Source organism: Ranitomeya imitator, chromosome 3, assembly GCF_032444005.1.
Source record: "Ranitomeya imitator isolate aRanImi1 chromosome 3, aRanImi1.pri, whole genome shotgun sequence".
NCBI classification, from domain to species: Eukaryota; Metazoa; Chordata; class Amphibia; order Anura; family Dendrobatidae; genus Ranitomeya; species Ranitomeya imitator.
In genome coordinates, this window is record NC_091284.1 from 453,464,502 (window position 1) to 453,483,862 (window position 19,361).

Below are 19,361 nucleotides of genomic sequence, written 5' to 3' on the forward strand. Positions count from 1 at the left end.
ATCCCGTGCCAAGCGAGTGTCCCCCAATACACTTAGTGAGAGCAATCTTACACTAGATATCACTGAATGAAATATTCCAGTTGTAAATTTTATTCATTACATAGTGGAATGTGTTGAGAACAATAAAACCTAAAAATTATCAACGTAAATCACAACTAATATCCACCGAGGTCTGGAGTTGGAATGATGCTCAAAATCAAAGTGGAAAATAAAGTTACAGGATGATCCAACTTCAGTGGAAATGCCTCAAGACAAGGAAATGATGCTCAGTAGTATGTGGCCTCTATGTGCCTGTATGACCTCCCTACAATGCCTGGACATGCTCGTGATGAGGCAGCGGATGATCTCCTGAGGGATCTCCTTCCAGACCTGGACCCCAGACCTGGACTAAAGCATCCGCCAACTCTTGGACAGTCTGTGGTGCAACACACAGTGGTGGATGGTGCGAGACATGATGTGCCAGATGTGTTCAGTAGGATGCAGGTCTGGGGAACGGGCGGGCCAGTCCATAGCTTCAATGCCTTCATCTTGCAGGACTGCTGACACACTCCAGCCACATGAGGTCTGGCATGGTCCTGCATTAGGAGGAACCTAGGGCCAACCGCACCAGCATATGGTCTCACAAGGGGTCTGAGGATCTAATCTCGGTACCTAATGGCAGTCAGGCTACCTCTGGTGAGCACATGGAGGGGCTGTGTGGCCCTCCAAAGAAATGCCACCCCACACCATTAACCCCTTCAAGACCCAGCCTATTTTGACCTTAAAGACCTTGCCGTTTTTTGCAATTCTGACCAGTGTCCCTTTATGAGGTAATAACTCAGGAACGCTTCAACGGATCCTAGCGGTTCTGAGATTGTTTTTTCGTGACATATTGGGCTTCATGTTAGTGGTAAATTTAGGTCAATAAATTCTGCATTTATTTGTGATAAACACGGAAATTTGGCGAAAATTTTGAAAATTTCGCAATTTTCACATTTTGAATTTTTATTCTGTTAAACCAGAGAGATATGTGACACAAAATAGTTAATAAATAACATTTCCCACATGTTTACTTTACATCAGCACAATTTTGGAAACAAAATTTTTTTTTGTTAGGAAGTTATAAGGGTTAAAATTCGACCAGCGATTTGTCATTTTTACAACGAAATTTACAAAACCATTTTTTTTAGGGACCACCTCACATTTGAAGTCAGTTTGAGGGGTCTATATGGCTGAAAATACCCAAAAGTGACACCATTCTAAAAACTGCACCCCTCAAGGTACTCAAAACCACATTCAAGAAGTTTATTAACCCTTCAGGTGCTTCACAGCAGCAGAAGCAACATGGAAGGAAAAAATGAACATTTAACTTTTTAGTCACAAAAATTATCTTTTAGCAACAATTTTTTTATTTTCCCAATGGTAAAAGGAGAAACTGAACCACGAACGTTGTTGTCCAATTTGTCCTGAGTACGCTGATACCTCATATGTGGGGGTAAACCACTGTTTTGGCGCACGGCAGGGCTTGGAAGGGAAGGAGCGCCATTTGACTTTTTGAATCAAAAATTGGCTCCACTCTTTAGCGGACACCATGTCACGTTTGGAGAGCCCCCGTGTGCCTAAAAATTGGAGCTCCCCCACAAGTGACCCCATTTTGGAAACTAGACGCCCCAAGGAACTTATCTAGATGCATAGTGAGCACTTTGAACCCCCAGGTGCTTCACAAATTGATCCGTAAAAATGAAAAAGTACTTTTTTTTCACAAAAAAATTCTTTTAGCCTCAATTTTTTCATTTTCACATGGGCAACAGGATAAAATGGATCCTAAAATGTGTTGGGCAATTTCTCCTGAGTACACCAATACCTCATATGTGGGGGTAAACCACTGTTTGGGCACATGGTAAGGCTCGGAAGGGAAGGAGCGCCATTTGACTTTTTGAATGAAAAATTATTTCCATCGTTAGCGGACACCATGTCGCGTTTGGATAGCTCCTGTGTGCCTAAACATTGGCGCTCCCCCACAAGTGACCCCATTTTGGAAACTAGACCCCCCAAGGAACTAATTTAGATGCCTAGTGAGCACTTTAAACCCTCAGGTGCTTCACAAATTGATCTGTAAAAATGAAAAAGTAATTTTTTTTCACAAAAAAATTCTTTTCGCCTCAATTTTCTCATTTTCACATGGGCAGTAGGATAAAATGGATCATAAAATTTGTTGGGCAATTTCTCCCGAGTACGCCGATACCTCATATGTGGGGGTAAACCACTGTTTGGGCACTCGGCAGGGCTCGGAAGAGAAGGCGTGCCATTTGACTTTTTGAATGGAAAATTAGCTCCAATTGTTAGCGGACACCATGTCGCGTTTGGAGAGCCCCTGTGTGCCTAAACATTGGAGCTCCCCCACAAGTGACCCCATTTTGGAAACTAGACCCCCCAAGGAACTTATCTAGATGCATATTGAGCACTTTAAACCCCCAGGTGCTTCACAGAAGTTTATAACGCAGAGCCATGAAAATAAAAAATAATTTTTCTTTCCTCAAAAATGATTTTTTAGCCTGGAATTTCCTATTTTGCCAAGGATAATAGGAGAAATTGGACCCCAAATATTGTTGTCCAGTTTGTCCTGAGTACGCTGATACCCCATATGTGGGGGTAAACCACTGTTTGGGCGCACGGCAGGGCTCGGAAGGGATGGCACGCCATTTGGCTTTTTAAATGGAAAATTAGCTCCAATCATTAGCGGACACCATGTCACGTTTGGAGAGCCCCTGTGTGCCTAAACATTGGAGATCCCCCAGAAATGACACCATTTTAGAAACTAGACCCCCAAAGGAACTAATCTAGATGTGTGGTGAGGACTTTGAACCCCCAAGTGCTTCACAGAAGTTTATAACGCAGAGCCATGAAAATAAAAAAAAAAATTATTTTCTCAAAAATGATCTTTTAGCCTGCAATTTTTTATTTTCCCAAGGGTAACAGGAGAAATTGACCCCAAAAGTTGTTGTCCAGTTTCTCCTGAGTACGCTGATACCCCATATGTGGGGGTAAATCACTGTTTGGGCACATGCCGGGGCTCGGAAGTGAAGTAGTGACGTTTTGAAATGCAGACTTTGATGGAATGCTCTGTGGGCGTCACGTTGCGTTTGCAGAGCCCCTGATGTGGCTTAACAGTAGAAACCCCCCACAAGTGACCCCATTTTGGAAACTAGACCCCCAAAGGAACTTATCTAGATGTGTGGTGAGCACTTTGAACCCCCAAGTGCTTCATAGAAGTTTATAATGCAGAGCCGTGAAAATAATAAATACGTTTTCTTTCCTCAAAAATAATTATTTAGCCCAGAATTTTTTAATTTTCCCAAGGGTAACAGGAGAAATTTGACCCCAATATTTGTTGTCCAGTTTCTCCTGAGTACGGTGATACCCCATATGTGGGGGTAAACTACTGTTTGGGCACATGCCGGGGCTTGGAATTGAAGTAGTGACGTTTTGAAATGCAGACTTTGATGGAATGCTCTGCGGGCGTCACGTTGCGTTTGCAGAGCCCCTGATGTGCCTAAACAGTAGAAACCCCCCACAAGTGACCCCATTTTGGAAACTAGACCCTGAAAGGAACTTATCTAGATGTGTGGTGAGCACTTTGAACCCCCAAGTGCTTCATAGAAGTTTATAATGCAGAGCCGTGAAAATAATAAATACGTTTTCTTTCCTCAAAAATAATTATTTAGCCCAGAATTTTTTATTTTCCCAAGGGTTACAGGAGAAATTGGACCCCAAAAGTTGTTGTCCAGTTTCTCCTGAGTACGCTGATACCCCATATGTGGGGGTAAACCACTGTTTGGGCACACGTCGGGGCTCAGAAGGGAAGTAGTGACTTTTGAAATGCAGACTTTGATGGAATGGTCTGCGGGTGTCACGTTGCGTTTGCAGAGCCCCTGGTGTGCCTAAACAGTAGAAACCCCCCACAAGTGACCCCATTTTAGAAACTAGACCCCCCAAGGAACTTATCTAGATATGTGGTGAGCACTTTGAACCCCCAAGTGCTTCACAGACGTTTACAACGCAGAGCCGTGAAAATAAAAAATCATTTTTCTTTCCTCAAAAATTATGTTTTAGCAAGCATTTTTTTAGATTCACAAGGGTAACAGGAGAAATTGGACCCCAGTAATTGTTGCGCAGTTTGTCCTGAGTATGCTGGTACCCCATATGTGGGGGTAAACCACTGTTTGGGCACACGTCAGGGCTCGGAAGTGAGGGAGCACCATTTGACTTTTTGAATACGAGATTGGCTGGAATCAATGGTGGCGCCATGTTGCGTTTGGAGACCCCTGATGTGCCTAAACAGTGGTAACCCCTCAATTCTACCTCCAACACTAACCCCAACACACCCCTAACCCTAATCCCAACTGTAGCCATAATCCTAATCACAACCCTAACCCCAACACACCCCTAACCACAACACTAACCCCAACACACCCCTAACCCTAACCACAACCCTAATTCCAACCCTAACCCTAAGGCTATGTGCCCACGTTGCGGATTCGTGTGAGATATTTCCGCACCATTTTTGAAAAATCTGCGGGTAAAAGGCACTGTGTTTTACCTGCGGATTTTCCGCGGATTTCCAGTGTTTTTTGTGCGGATTTCACCTGCGGATTCCTATTGAGGAACAGGTGTAAAACGCTGCGGAATCCGCACAAAGAATTGACATGCTGCGGAAAATACAACGCAGCGTTCCCGCGTGGTATTTTCCGCACCATGGGCACAGCGGATTTGGTTTTTCATATGTTTACATGGTACTGTAAACCTGATGGAACACTGCTGCGAATCTGCAGCGGCCAATCCGCAGCCAAATCAGCACCGTGTGCACATAGCCTAATTCTAAAGGTATGTGCACACGCTGCGGAAAACGCTGCGGATCCGCAGCAGTTTCCCATGAGTGTACAGTTCAATGTAAACCTATGGGAAACAAAAATCGCTGTGCCCATGCTGCGGAAAAACTGCACGGAAACGCAGCGGTTTACATTCCGCAGCATGTCACTTCTTTGTGCGGATTCCGCAGCGGTTTTACAACTGCTCCAATAGAAAATCGCAATTGTAAAACCGCAGTGAAATGCGCAGAAAAAAACGCGGTAAATCCGCCATAAATCCGCAGCGGTTTAGCACTGCGGATTTATCAAATCCGCAGCGGAAAAATCCGCAGAGGACCAGAATACGTGTGCACATTCCTAACCCTAACCCTACCCCTAACCCTACCCCTAACCCTACCCCTAGCCCTACCCCTAACCCTACCCCTAACCCTACCCCTAACCCTACCCCTAACCCTACCCCTACCCCTAACCCTACCCCTAACCCTAACCCTATTCTAACAGTGGAAAAAAAAAAAATTCTTTATTTTTTTATTGTCCCTACCTATGGGGGTGACAAAGGGGGGGGGGTAATTTATTATTTTTTTTATTTTGATCACTGAGATAGATTATATCTTAGTGATCAAAATGCACTTTGGAACGAATCTGCCGGCCGGCAGATTCGGCGGGCGCACTGCGCATGCGCCCGCCATTTTGGAAGATGGCGGCGCCCGGGAGAAGACGGACGGGACCACGGCTGGATCGGTAAGTATGATAGGGTGGGGGGGGACCACGGGGGGGGGGGGATCGGAGCACGGGGGGAGGAATCGGAGCGCGGGAGGGGTGGAACGGAGCGCGGGGGGCGTGGAACGGAGCACGGGGGGACTGGAATGGAGCACGGGGGGGTGGAACGGAGCACGGGGGGGGTGGATCGGAGTGCAGGGGGGGTGATTGGAGCACGGGGGGGTGATTGGAGCACGGGGGGAGCGGGCACGAGCACGGGGGGGAGCGGAGCACTGGACGGAGGGGAGCCGGAGCAGTGTACCGGCCAGATCGGGGGGGTGGGGGGGCGATCGGAGGGGTGGGGTGGGGGCACACTAGTATTTCCAGCCATGGCCGATGATATTTCAGCATCGGCCATGGCTGGATTGTAATATTTCACCCGTTATAATGGGTGAAATATTACAAATCGCTCTGATTGGCAGTTTCACTTTCAACAGCCAATCAGAGCGATCGTAGCCACGAGGGGGTGAAGCCACCCCCCCTGGGCTAAACTACCACTCCCCCTGTCCCTGCAGATCGGGTGAAATGGGAGTTAACCCTTTCACCCGATCTGCAGGGACGCGATCTTTCCATGACGCCGCATAGGCGTCATGGGTCGGAATGGCACCGACTTTCATGACGCCTACGTGGCGTCATGGGTCGGGAAGGGGTTAATGACCCACTGCCTAACAGGTCATGCTGAAGGATGTTGCAGGCAGCAGATTGCTCTCCACGGCATCTCCAGACTCTGTCACGTCTGTCACATGTGCTCAGTGTGAACCTGCTTTCATCTGTGGAGAGCACAGGGTGCCAGTGGCGAATTTGCCAATTCTGGTGTTCTGTGGCAAATGACAAGCGTCCTGGACGGTGTTGGGCTGTAAGCACAACCCCCGTCTGTGGACGTCGGGCACTCAGACCATCCTCATGGAGTCGGTTTCTAACAGTTTGTGCAGACACTTGCACATTTATGGCCTGCTGGAGGTCATTTTGCAGGGCTCTGGCAGTGCTCCTCCTGTTCCTCCTTGCACAAAGGCTGAGGTAGCGGTCCTGCTGCTGGGTCATTGCCCTCCTACGGCCCCCTCTACGTCTCCTGGTGTACTGGCCTGTCTCCTGGTAGTGCCTCCAGCCTCTGGACACTACGCTGACAGACACCGCAAACCTTGCCACAGCTCGCATTGATGTGCCATCCTGGATGAGCTGCACTACCTGAGCCACTTGTGTGGGTTGTAGAGTCCGTCTCATGCTACCACGAGTGTGAAAGCACAACCAACATTCAAAAGTGACCAAAACATCAGCCAGAAAGCATTGGTACTGAGATGTCGTCTGTGATCGCCACCTGCAGAACCACTCCTTTATTGAGGGTGTCTTGATAATTGCCAATTTCCATTTGTTGTCTATTCCATTTGCACAACAGCATGTGAAATTGATTGTCAAACAGTGTTGCTTCCTAATTGGACAGTTTGATTTCACAGAAGTTTGATTTACTTGGAGTTATATTCTGTTGTTTAAGTGTTCCCTTTATTTTTTTGAGCAGTATGTTCCAGTCCCTGCGGCTGAATGTTTTGCGACTTTGACACCCACAACACATGCTGGGATTGTCTAACAAACAGGCAATACCTACCTACATCGCTGCTGTCGAACGGCCGCAAGTTATGCTGCCTTGGGGACTCTTAAGAAAAACACCATTGTGTTTTTCGAGAAACTACTGCCACGTGAGACAGTGTCTGGAATTACACAGCTTTGCTCTATTGATGGGGCTGAGCTACAATACCACACACCATCTGTGGTTAGGTGCCATATTTTTCGAACTCTGGGAACATTTTACATGGAAACGGTACTTGTTAAAAATGGTAATGAATATGAATTTTTTTTTTTGTTATTCCTTCAAACAGATGTCTTTCATGGAGACACATACTTAACGGTGAAGCTGTTGTTACCTGGTGTTATCAAGAATGTCTACAACCTCAATGATAAGCAGATTGTGAAGCTTTATAGTCGGGTGTTCAACTGCAACCAGGAGGAAATGGTTCGAGACCTTGAACAGGTAATGAGTTAAAAAAAAAAAAAGATAGAAGGGCGCAGCGCTGGACTACCTTAGGAGGAGCTAGGCAAATGCTGACACAACATCTGCACTTATCCACCAGTATATGGGCACGAGTCTGAGGCTATGAGCACCCGTTCGGAATTGCCGTGGCAATTCCGCAACTACCTACCACGGGAAATATGCATGCGGAATTGGCATGCGTATTCCCGCTAAACACTAGCATTTTGCAAGCGTAATTAGCTTGCAGAATGCTAGCGTTTTCCAAGAGATCTGTAGCATCGCTTGGAAAACTGACAGGTCGTCACACTTGTCAAACAGTGTTTGACAAGTGTGACCAACTTTTTACTATTGATGCTGCCTATGAAGCATCAGTAGTAAAAGATATAATGTTAAAAATAGGGAAAAAAAATCGTGATATTCTCACCTTCCGGCGGCCCCCCGCAGCCTTCCCGATCCTCGCGATGCTCCCGGCAACTCCCGTTCCCAGCGATGCCTTGTAACAATGATCCCAGATGACGTAGCATCGCGCAAGACCGCTACGTCATCACAGGTCATTGTCGCAAGGCATCACTGGGAACGGGAGCTGCTGGGAGCATCGCTAAGGCCTAGGCTGGATCCGGGGGCCGCCAGAAGGTGAGTATATAACTATTTTTTATTCCCAGGGCCTGGAAGAGAGTCTCCTCTCCCCCACACCCGGGTACCATCTGCACATGATCCACTTACTTTGCGCATGGTGGGCATAGCCCCATGGGGAAAGTAAGCAGATCAATGCATTCCTATGTGTGCGGAATCGCCGCGATTCCACACAAAGAATGAACATGCTGCGTATTTTTCTGCGATGCGATTCCGCCATGGAAAAATACGCAATGTTAGCACAGCATTGCGGAATCCCATTGAATTCAATGGGCGAAAACGCAGCAAAGATGCATACAATCCGCAATGTGTGCACATAGCCTCATTCTGCCTGCATGATGTTGGTCTATGGTGCACGTGTCCTGGCAGGTTTTTGCAGATGTCATCAGCAGCACATTCTTCCCGATGCAGAAGTGATTGATGCCAGACAAGCCTTTAATAAGAGGCTGTCTTTTTTTTTTTTTTTTATGGCGGCTTTTCATTGTTGCTCTCACACTCCCATGTGTTTGTGGTTAGGGCGATGTGTCAGAAACTGTTCGAATTTTCTTTGAAGATAGCAAAACTTTCCCACCCGCTGCTAAGAGTCTTCTGACAATACATGAAGTGGATGAAATGCTGAATCAGCTTTCCAAAATGACCAAAGAGGAGGACCAACAGAAAGTCCTGGAGGACATTGCACGCAGGTACTAACACCAGATTTAGCTAATGGAAAAAATGCAAGAACTCAAAAAAGTGTTGTTTTTATGTTGTAAGGTGAATGGTGTCATTCAAAAGTACAACTCATCCTGTAAAAAACAAGTCATCAAGTCCTCATACCTCTATGTGGACTGAAAAATAAAAGTTATGGCTCTGGGAAGAAAAAGAGGAAAGACAAAAATACAAAAACTGAAATAGGCAACTTTGAGGAGAGGTTAAAAGGGATTGTCTCCCTGAGAGAAACCCTACACAGCACATAACTGCATTGATAATATAATGGTATTATTGATAAAGGCAAATCTTATTTGGACTGTTGACAAAAGCCAGTTTCATATGTCCTAATTTCACAATCTGACTACGGACTGCAATGTCCAGACTGACCGTAGGTCCACGTGCCAAAACTTGTGGTCAGGAGATACATGACCAGTCCTGACATCGTGATTTATACCTGGATCTCGAAACTGGCCTAATTGTTTCTTTTTATATTTTTATAAATGGACATATTCTATCCATATCTGAATAGGTTAAAGGTTGTTTAATTCTTAAAGTGGATTCTTTACATTTGTACTTTTTCTAGATGTACCAGCAATGACCTCAAGTGCATAATTCGTCTAATCAAACATGATTTGAAGATGAACTCTGGAGCTAAACATGTGTAAGTGATTCTGCATCTAGATGCTTTCTTATTGATACTGTATATTCTAGAGAAATCATTATGTAACTTATAAACCTCGTCTCTCAGCACTGGAAGTTGTCCTGTCCATATGCTCAGTGGCCTCTCAAAAGAGGGTACAGCTGCTGCATTTGCTCTGAAGGACTGTGAGCCATGCGTTCCGTGATTGCCCTTTGATTTCAGAGTCTGGTGTAATGCTACATTTCCTTTGCATAAATGTGCAAATGTTCTCAGTCTGCCCAATGATAACTGCTGATTGCCATATTGCTCGGTTTTCTTGCTGTTTGGGGGTCTACTTTATCACAGGTGGTTGCTTTCATGGGGCAACCAATTTTTCTAGATGGTTTTAAAAAAATAAACTTTTTAAAAAAAAATTTCTATGTAAGATATTATATAAACTTACCTGAATTCTATCTTTGTTTCAGTCTTGATGCTCTTGACCCTAATGCGTACGATGCCTTCAAAGCCTCTCGTAATTTAGGGGATGTTGTAGAACGTGTTCTGCGCAACAGACAGCAAGGTCCAGGAGGGAAAAAAACGCTTAGTGTTGAAGCTTCTCTTATGACACCAGTTCAACCTATGCTGGTAAAATTTAGTTTTTGAGTTCTCTTTTTGAATATATGTATTGCACCTAAAGGGAATCCATCAGCGGGTTCTTGCTATATAATCTGAGACCCGCATAATGTAGGGACTGAAACTGATTGCAGTGATGTGTCGCATACTAGTCTGTAACCAACAAATAAAGTAGCACTCTCTAGCGCTATAGCATGCAGGCATGAAATATATGAAATTTGACTTGCATTACTGCTCTATAAAATTAGAAAAATTGAGAATACTTGGCGCATAAATTGGCCTATTCATGTGTACCCAGCAGCCACGATAAGGCGATTCTCATTGCTGGGAACCTGCCTAATGTTAATCCTCTCTTAGGCTGATAACCTACATTTACATGGGAAGAAGCAAACCTATCTGTCCCAATCTTCTTGAACTAGCAAGGTCACACTTCAATATACATGCCAAATCCAAGGACACCAGATGATAATCCAGAGTCGAGGTGTTTTCAGTAAAATGTAAAACTCCTTTTTAGAAGTATAATAAAGAATAAAATAATAAAGTACAAGATGCCTCGTGCTATTAAAGGACTCTGCCCGGTTACCATTGTCTATATTAGAAAAATACACAGGTCAACCAAATTGTAAAAAGATTGTAAATATATATCTCACGTATATAGTGCAGGTATATCTCATATAGATCACAGTGAGTATATTATTGTATTCCATTAGCTCTATATATGGTATAACCACAAAACGAATATGCAGGTATTATTTCGTATATGCACAAATGTCAAAATTCTAAATATGCAGTGCATAGAGTAAGTCTCAATAATTGCTATAGGACAATGTTCATATATTCATGCAGTAAGACAAATGCTGCCATTAAAGTGCCTAGTGCATAAATTCAGAATCCAATAGATAAGGTGCAAAGTGCATTAGTAGATTAAAAGGAATATAAAAATATATGTATATAGTCACTTGAAAACCACACATAAAAGCGCTATATGGACATATTGAATGTTTAAAAAAAAACTGGTTGCTGTTATAGTGGTATATGATACCATAAATGGAGAATACCTAGGTATATGTTTTTGTACCGGCTGTGTCCCTGGGCCGACACACGTTTTGCCTATTCTTTTGCCCCAGAAGAATAGGCGAAACGTGCGTTGAGCGAGGGATGCAGTTGGTACCAAAACGTTTGAGTAAAGGTTTGCCTAAAAACAACAAACCCATGATTTACACAAACACATATCCATACCCACAATATTGAGTGGGTGTGTAGAACTGAACCTACAATTCCGGTAGACATTTATCCACAATGCAGGAGGAGAACAATAACCGTCAAATGACATGAATTTCCAATATAGTCCAGCATTAGTCACCCTGGTACACATACAGTGATCAATCTAGGGGGACTACAAACCTCAGTTACAGATGTTAAAACAACTTTGTGTGGTCCATCAGAAAAAATGATAAACGTGAAGTAGGTCTCTCTTACCGCTGCTATCATGCCGTAGTTAAGTAAGGGTTCAGTGTGAGCCAAAAGAGGATCCATGGTGATGGGTGTCAGTGGGATGCAGTAACACAGTTGTAACTCACATCATCTCCTTAAAATTTGTAGGCCGAAGCTTGCAAATCTATAGAGTACGCCATGAAGAAATGTCCAAATGGAATGTATGCAGAAATAAAGTATGACGGGGAGCGAGTCCAAGTGCATAAAAACGGGGATCACTTTAGTTACTTCAGTCGTAGTCTAAAGCCTGTTCTTCCTCATAAGGTAATTCGGCTGTTGTAAGGTTTTGGACAGAGGGGGCCATGTTGGTTAATATTTATTGGTGAGCCTTCATTACATTTTGCTCATAGGTTGCTCATTTCAAAGATTATATTCCCAAAGCATTTCCAGGTGGGAATAGCATGATCTTGGACTCTGAAGTGCTGCTAATTGACACCAATACTGGCAAGCCGCTTCCATTTGGAACGCTAGGTGTTCATAAGGTATGTTGTTTAATATTACTTTTTATTTTTCACAATATTTTCCTTCACCTGTAAAAGTATATCATGGTTCAGACTGGATCATGGCTCTATTTTAGAAGGTTAAAGGTAAGGGGGCTGTCATGGGAATGATGTGACGGATGGGCCAGAAGATGGCGACGTTTAAATGGTGTTGTGTTTTAACTGTGTTGTTTAAACTTGAAAATAAAGAATAAAAAAAAAAAAAAAGATGGCGACGTCTGATTACACAAATTCCTGCACGTATTGGATCTGCTTCACCTTCCTTTTAGCAGTGCAGGTCTTCCTTGCTCTGTTATTGCAAGGGTTAATCAGTTTTGTCTATCTCCTGGAGCTCTCCATCCATAATTGCCTCAGCTGTTCTGTGTTGGCCACTCCGCTCAGGTATATATGCTCCCTGCTTGCACTAGGGAATTGCTGGTGATGGTTACAGCTTTTTTTTTTTGGGTGAAGGAATTCTGAATTGGCAGTCTGGTGTTTACAGGAGATATCTGCGTGGATTAGATATTGTGTGTGCAAATTCTTCCTTCCCATTTGGTTTACTCCACCTACTGTTCCCTTGATTTCCACTCTGTTGTTTTGTGAGTCTGTTGGTATGATTGTCGTTTTCTTTTATTCCTGTCAGTTTCCCCGGTCTGTCAGATTTTCTGTTATCCTGTACACTTCTATCGTGGGGAAGGAAACAGATCATCGTACATATAGGAGCATAGCAACGTATGGGACCCCAGCATCTTCACCATCAGGGGTAATCTGATGAACTGGGATAGCCTAGGGTCCTCCTAGCTTGAAGGACAGGGAAGGAGCCCATAGCCCCAGGATATCCGGCTACAGAATCGTGACCGAGGCTTTCTGCATTTTTTATTAGAGAGTGGTCAAGGTGATCTGGATAAATGAATGAACCTTGGTATCCGATGCATAGATGCCCACCTACTATTGGTGTAATAGACCTTAAAGCTTATAGCAGTATAAGCTGCTTTTTTATTGTTTTTTTTCTTATCTGTATCGCTTAATTTTTACTTTTCAATTTTATGTTTTTAGAAAGCGGCCTTTCAGGATGCTAATGTTTGCCTCTTTGTCTTTGACTGCATATATTTTAATGGCGTTAGTTTAATGGACAGGTAAGTGTGAGCTATCCAGAATTAGATGATCAGTCAATTATTTTTATTGTGTCAATCTGTAACGATCCTTTGTTCTTATTACAGACCACTTAATGAGCGACGAAAGTTTATGCGAGACAACATGATCGAGATCCCTAACCATATCCTGTTCTCGGAGATGAAGCACGTTACAGTGAGTGCATTGACTGGGCGTTCAGCATGTCCTAAGGTGGCCATATATTTTAGAACTACTGCACTGGTAGAACAATTGATTTTATCCTATGATTTTGTTCAAGGGTTGTTCCATAATCGCCCTGTTTCCGTCTATAGTGTATGGCCATCTCTACTTTCATTGTGTCTGCCTATTTTAACTGATATGTTTTTATTTCTAGAAAGCGGGAGATCTTGCAGATATGATCACAAGAGTCATCCGGGAAGGTTTAGAAGGCCTTGTCCTTAAAGACTTGAAGGTGTCTATTGTTTTTTTTCTGAAAGTCCTAATAGTGATTACACAATTGGTTCTTACCAGTGTTAAGAATATTTCTCTCAATGTACAGCTTAAGGTACCGTCACACATAACGATATCGTTAACGATATCGTTGCGTTTTGTGATGTAGCAACGATATCGTTAACGAAATCGTTATGCGTGACAGCGACCAACGATCAGGCCCCTGCTGGGAGATCGTTGGTCGCTGGGGAATGATCAGGACTTTATTTCGTCGCTGGATCACCCGCTGACATCGCTGAATCGGCGTGTGTGACGCCGATTCAGCGATGTCTTCACTGGTAACCAGGGTAAACATCGGGTTACTAAGCGCAGGGCCGTGCTTAGTAACCCGATGTTTACCCTGGTTACCATTGTAAAAGTAAAAAAAAAAAACACTACATACTTACATTCCTGTCACGTTCCTCAGTGTCAGCTTCCCTGCGTCCCCCAGTGTCAGCGCCGGCTGGCCATAAAGCAGAGCACAGCGGTGACGTCACCGCTCTGCTTTCCGGCCAGCGCTTACACAGTGCAGGGAAGCTGACGCTGGGGGACGCGACAGGAATGTAAGTATGTAGTGTTTTTTTTTTTTTTTTTAACTTTTACAATGGTAATCAGGGTAAACATTGGGTTACTAAGCGCAGCCCTGCGCTTAGTAACCCGATGTTTACCCTGGTTACCAGGGGACTTCGGCATCGTTGGTCGCTGGAGAGCTGTCTGTGTGACAGCTCTCCAGCGACCAAACAGCGACGCTGCAGCGATCGACATCGTTGTCTATATTGCTGCAGCGTCGCTAAATGTGACGGTACCCTTACTCTTTCACCTCATTGGGGGACACAGGACCATGGGTGTTATGCTGCTGTCCACTAGGAGGAGACAGTATGCATAATCTGAAAAAGATTAACCGTGGCTCCTCCTCTGCAGTATACACCCCTGGACGGTGTCAGCCTTCTCCAGTTTTTGCTTAGTGTCGCATAGGAGGCACACCTAAGATTTTTTTACTCCGTTTTTTCCGACGGATTACAGATGAAGAAAAGTGGGTCTCCTGTGAGACTCCCGGCATGGCTCCTTCCTCGGCCCCCTATTACGGGGTGCCCGGTTGAAGTCGAGATGGCTATTCCCTATGTCGCTCCTTCCCCAGTCCCTCGGGTTCTGGTTCGAAGTCGAGAACCCCCCTCCTTCCCCAATTCCTTTTGGTTTATGGGTTGAGGTCGAGGCGAGGATGAAGCCCCCTGAAGGTCATAGCAGCACCCTCCCTAATCCCCCTCTAGGGGAATTAGGTTGAGACGCCTCAGGTAGGGCCTGTACAGGCAGCACTCTGCAGCTCCCATTAATGGGCCAGCACACTGCGCCTGCATCCAGGGACCCCAGCCCAGCTGCGGGCTTCTGTCGGGGCCGGGGGGAGTGCACGCAGGCATGGCACAATAGAGACACAGGGCTCCCTGCGCCCTGTGTCTGCAGCAACACCAGCTCTATACTGCCTCAGGGGGACCCCTCACAGGGCCCCCTTCCGCTTATAGCCCCACCGCTATCCTGCCTTCAAATCCGGGGGGGGTCCGGTTCAGATCCGACCCCCTCCCGGACTTCCGCTCCGGCCTGGAGCCTTTTTGGGCATCAGGCATCTAATTTAGGCCGCAGCTTTGGCCTAGCTAAGCTGCCGCCTCCTCTCCGCCCCCCGGATGACAAATATGACACTCTACAGTGTCAGAGGGGGCGGATCGAGACAGAAAGGGCGCGCTTTTACACAGCTTTGCTGCCTTTTTCCTCAGCTCTCCGCCCCCTTCTCCCCCTGCCTCTTCTCCTCGGCTGCCATTTCTACTGCAGCAAGGATTAACCCTGTATCTCCCAGTCAGCAGGACCAGGCCAGCCAGTCTCCGGGAGCACAGGACTGTGGTTCTTCGGCGCTGGACCTAGGAGCAAACTGGTGGGGTAAGATCACAGCTGCGTTGTTTTACTCGGCTGTGAATCCATATTCCTTATAAGGCTCCCCTATAGGTTCCTCTGCATAGCTACCCCTGTAAGGTGCTAGCCAGCCCTTTTGCACTCTGTGCACTATCCCGGGCTCAAGGTCTAAGAGAACCAGGCAGGACTGCTAATATGCATTCTGCACAGCCTGCGGGACCGCTCTCCCCAGTGGCAGCACGAACCCGCACTGCCAGGACTGCACTCAGACTACTGTGTCAGAGCCCCAAGAGGCCCCTGCCAATGCTTCAGTGTCTAATGCCATGCCGGAATGGGTCACTCAGATGTCGCAATCTATGACGCAGTCTATAGATAACCTAACCTCCACATTGCTTCAGGCTCTGAAGAGTCATGCCTCGGCTATGACCGCTACCCAGCAAAGGGAGAGCTTGACTCCGGGACAGGACGACCCTGGCACATCCACGTCTAGGTCAGGACGCAAGCGGACCCACAGGTCACGTTCATCTGCGTCATCCCATAGCACACGGTCATCCCCTTCTAGGGAGAGACACCGTAGTTCTAGGTCATCTAGACCGTCCCCTTCCAGGGGCAGACAATGCAGATCTCCGCAATCCCCGACCAGAGAAGGCCTCCGCCCCAGCTCACCCAGTGATACACAGGATTCGGAAGGCATCTGTGACTCCGACTCAGACAAGGAAACGGAGGGGTCCCTGATCCCAATCCCTCCTAGCAATTCAGCGCTAGTTGAGGACTTAATCTCTTCCATCCATCGGGTGCTGATCCGCCACCAGAGGCCCCAGAACACAAGATTTCCTTTGAATGACCTCTGAAGCCGCCTAAGGTTTTCTCTAACCACCCAGAGTTTAAGGCGATCCTTAAAAAGCAGCTCTCACAGCCTGAGAAAAAATTAACTAATCGCAAATATCTGGAGGCGAGGTACCCCTTCCCACAGAAGGATACCAAGGAATGGACAGACCCACCCGAAGTGGACCCCCCAGTCTCTAGACTAGCAGCACAGACCCTCCTTTCACTGCCAGATAGCTCAACCCTCAGGGATGCAGCAGACCGGCAGGTAGAACACATGGCTCGTTCAATTTTCGAGGCTGCAGGGGAATCCCTGGCTCCTGCGTTCGCTTCAGTTTGGGCTGCCAAGGCCATTCTGGCCTGGGCCAAAACTTTACAAGCTGGCCTCCAAGCATCAGCTCCTGAGCTGTCGGACCAAGCGGTTCAAATAGCAGTCGTAGCAGATTTCATGCTTCATGCAGCTCTGGATTCAGCAAGGGGTGTAGCGGGCATAGCATCAAACGCCATCCCAATTCAGCGTATCCTCTGGCTGCGGGAATGGAAGGCGGACGCAGCCTCAAAGAAGTCCCTCACGCACCTCCCCTACCTCAGTGAGCAACTTTTTGGTGAACAGTAAGACACAATGATATCCAACGCCACCGGGGGTAAGAGTACCTCTCTTCCCCAACTGAAACCTAAACGCACTTACAAGAAGCGTAACCAAACTCGATTCCGATCCTTTCGGAATTCTTCGGGCTGGTCCGTCTCGTGTCCAGCACAAAATCGTAACCGTTCCCCACGCAGGGAAAACTCACGGTCGACGCAAAGGTCGGACAGGACCCGGCAGTCAAAAGCAGCCCAGTCTAAGCCCAGAGGAGGAAAATCTCAGACTTTCTCCTCATCATGACTCACGGACTCCGGAAGACACCACACCCGTAGGCGGCCGACTTTTGCTCTTTCATCAAGTCTGGCTGCCTATTACAGAAGACAGGTGGGTCAGGGAACTAGTGTCTTCCGGATACAAGATAGAGTTCACCTCCAACCCACCGGACCGATTCTTTCTTTGTCCCCCCAAAACCACCGGCCAAGGCTCGTGCCTTCCGACAAGCGGTCTCCTCGCTTTTTCAAGCAGGAGTCAGTACCGGTCCCCACGGCCGAGCGCTTCCGAGGGTTCTACTCCAATCTATTCGTAGTCCCCAAGAAAGGAGGCAGTGTGCGGCCCATATTGGACCTAAAACAACTCAACAAATATGTACGGGTCCGTCACTTCCGCATGGAGTCTCTTCTGTCCATCATTGCGTCCATGGAGAAGAGAGAATATCTAGCCTCCATAGACATACAAGACGCATACCTGCATATACCGATTGCACCTGCCCATCAGAGGTTTCTCAGGTTCGCAGTCGACCAGGACCACTACCAGTTTGTGGCTCTCCCGTTTGGACTCGCCACGGCTCCCAGAGTGTTTACCAAAGTCATGGCAGCCACCATGGACGTCCTGCACTCCAGAGACATAGTAGTCGTTCCATACTTGGACGATCTACTCATGAAGGCTCCCACCTTCAAGGACTGCGAGCTCAGCGTCTCAATTACAATCGACACTCTGAGTCGCATGGGCTGGTTAGTCAACTTACAAAAGTCATCACCAACCCCGAGTCAGTCTCTGACCTTCCTGGGAATGCTATTCAACACCTCCAGGGGTCTAGTGCTCCTTCCCAAGGACAAGGCACTGGCTCTTCGCCTAGGAGTTCGCATCCTCCTCCGCAAACCCCCTCGATCTCCGGTTTGCCATGAGAGTCCTCGACAGGATGGGGGCAGCAATAGAAGCCGTCCCATTTGCCCATTTTCACCTCAGGCCTCTGATCTTTTGCATGCAGTCCGTGTCGCCACGAGGACTGAATGAATCATTAACCTATAGATGCTTTCTGTAACATAGCATATTCATTCATCTGCTATACACTTTAAAACTATGTTTTGCCCCTGTTCCAGGGTGCATTGATAAATGGGGAGCCTGATTTTGGAGCCGTTATACCAATTCTACATATTTTTTGTAGATGTCGATTGTGACCAACATTTATTTTGAAAATTGAGTATTTCCCTATACTAGATACCGCACGGACTCTCCCTGAAACCGCTCCGTTTTCAATATTTTTTTACTATTCTTTACCTGTAATGGGCCATCACAGTGGGCGTTCTCTGAGGGGTTAATTTTTCTAATATTATCCTGGGTCTGCTACACATCTTCTAATGTGCTTGTACATGGGGGTTTGTCTGCCACTTTGTGGCGTGCTTGATACATTTATCATAAGCGAGCACGCTTGCTCAATGGCTATATTATCACTGCCCCCTTCTTCCACCTGTATTTGTCTCTAGAGCGCATAATTGTTTTTGTTGTATAGTTTTAGGTTCCGCCTCCAGCACCCTTGCGGTTCAGGACGCTTATGCCTGGCCACTATAACGTCATCGTTTTTTTTGTTGCCATATATTGCGCTCCTTTTTGGTGCGCTCTGGTGTCTAGCGCGTGCCCCCTCCCTTTGCTCCATTGCCCTCTGACCTTTGGTGGGTGGCGCGTGCGCACTGGCTTCCTATCTGTCTAGTGCCTGGTGCGCGCACGCCACTCCATCGATCTGTCTGTGGTCTTGGGCGCACGCGCAGTTAGGTATTCCATATCCAGTATGGCGGCGCCCAGCGCACACCATGTGGCGGGGAACAGTCCCTGGGATCTGCTTCCGTTGCGGTATGTTTTATTCTTTATTTGACTAATGATCCTTCCTTGTCTCGGGGGGTGGGAACCCCACACTATTATGGGCAGGTACTTATCCACTGGTCCGTATCTATGGACCAAGTTTTTGTTTACTACACCCGGTGTTTCCGGAAATTGG

General features: G+C 46.5%; 1 protein-coding gene across 1 annotated transcript in view; it reads left to right on the plus strand.

Moving 5' to 3' along the window:
- LIG3 (DNA ligase 3) overlaps positions 1 to 19,361 on the plus strand; it is a 41,456-nt gene that overhangs the window by 7,423 nt on the left and 14,672 nt on the right. Inside the window, exons 5-13 of the mRNA XM_069757392.1 lie at positions 7,478 to 7,629; positions 8,779 to 8,945; positions 9,536 to 9,613; positions 10,057 to 10,216; positions 11,807 to 11,962; positions 12,049 to 12,180; positions 13,234 to 13,313; positions 13,398 to 13,485; positions 13,685 to 13,762. Coding sequence (XP_069613493.1) covers positions 7,478 to 7,629; positions 8,779 to 8,945; positions 9,536 to 9,613; positions 10,057 to 10,216; positions 11,807 to 11,962; positions 12,049 to 12,180; positions 13,234 to 13,313; positions 13,398 to 13,485; positions 13,685 to 13,762 — 1,091 coding nt within the window. The remainder of the gene's footprint in view (positions 1 to 7,477; positions 7,630 to 8,778; positions 8,946 to 9,535; positions 9,614 to 10,056; positions 10,217 to 11,806; positions 11,963 to 12,048; positions 12,181 to 13,233; positions 13,314 to 13,397; positions 13,486 to 13,684; positions 13,763 to 19,361) is intronic.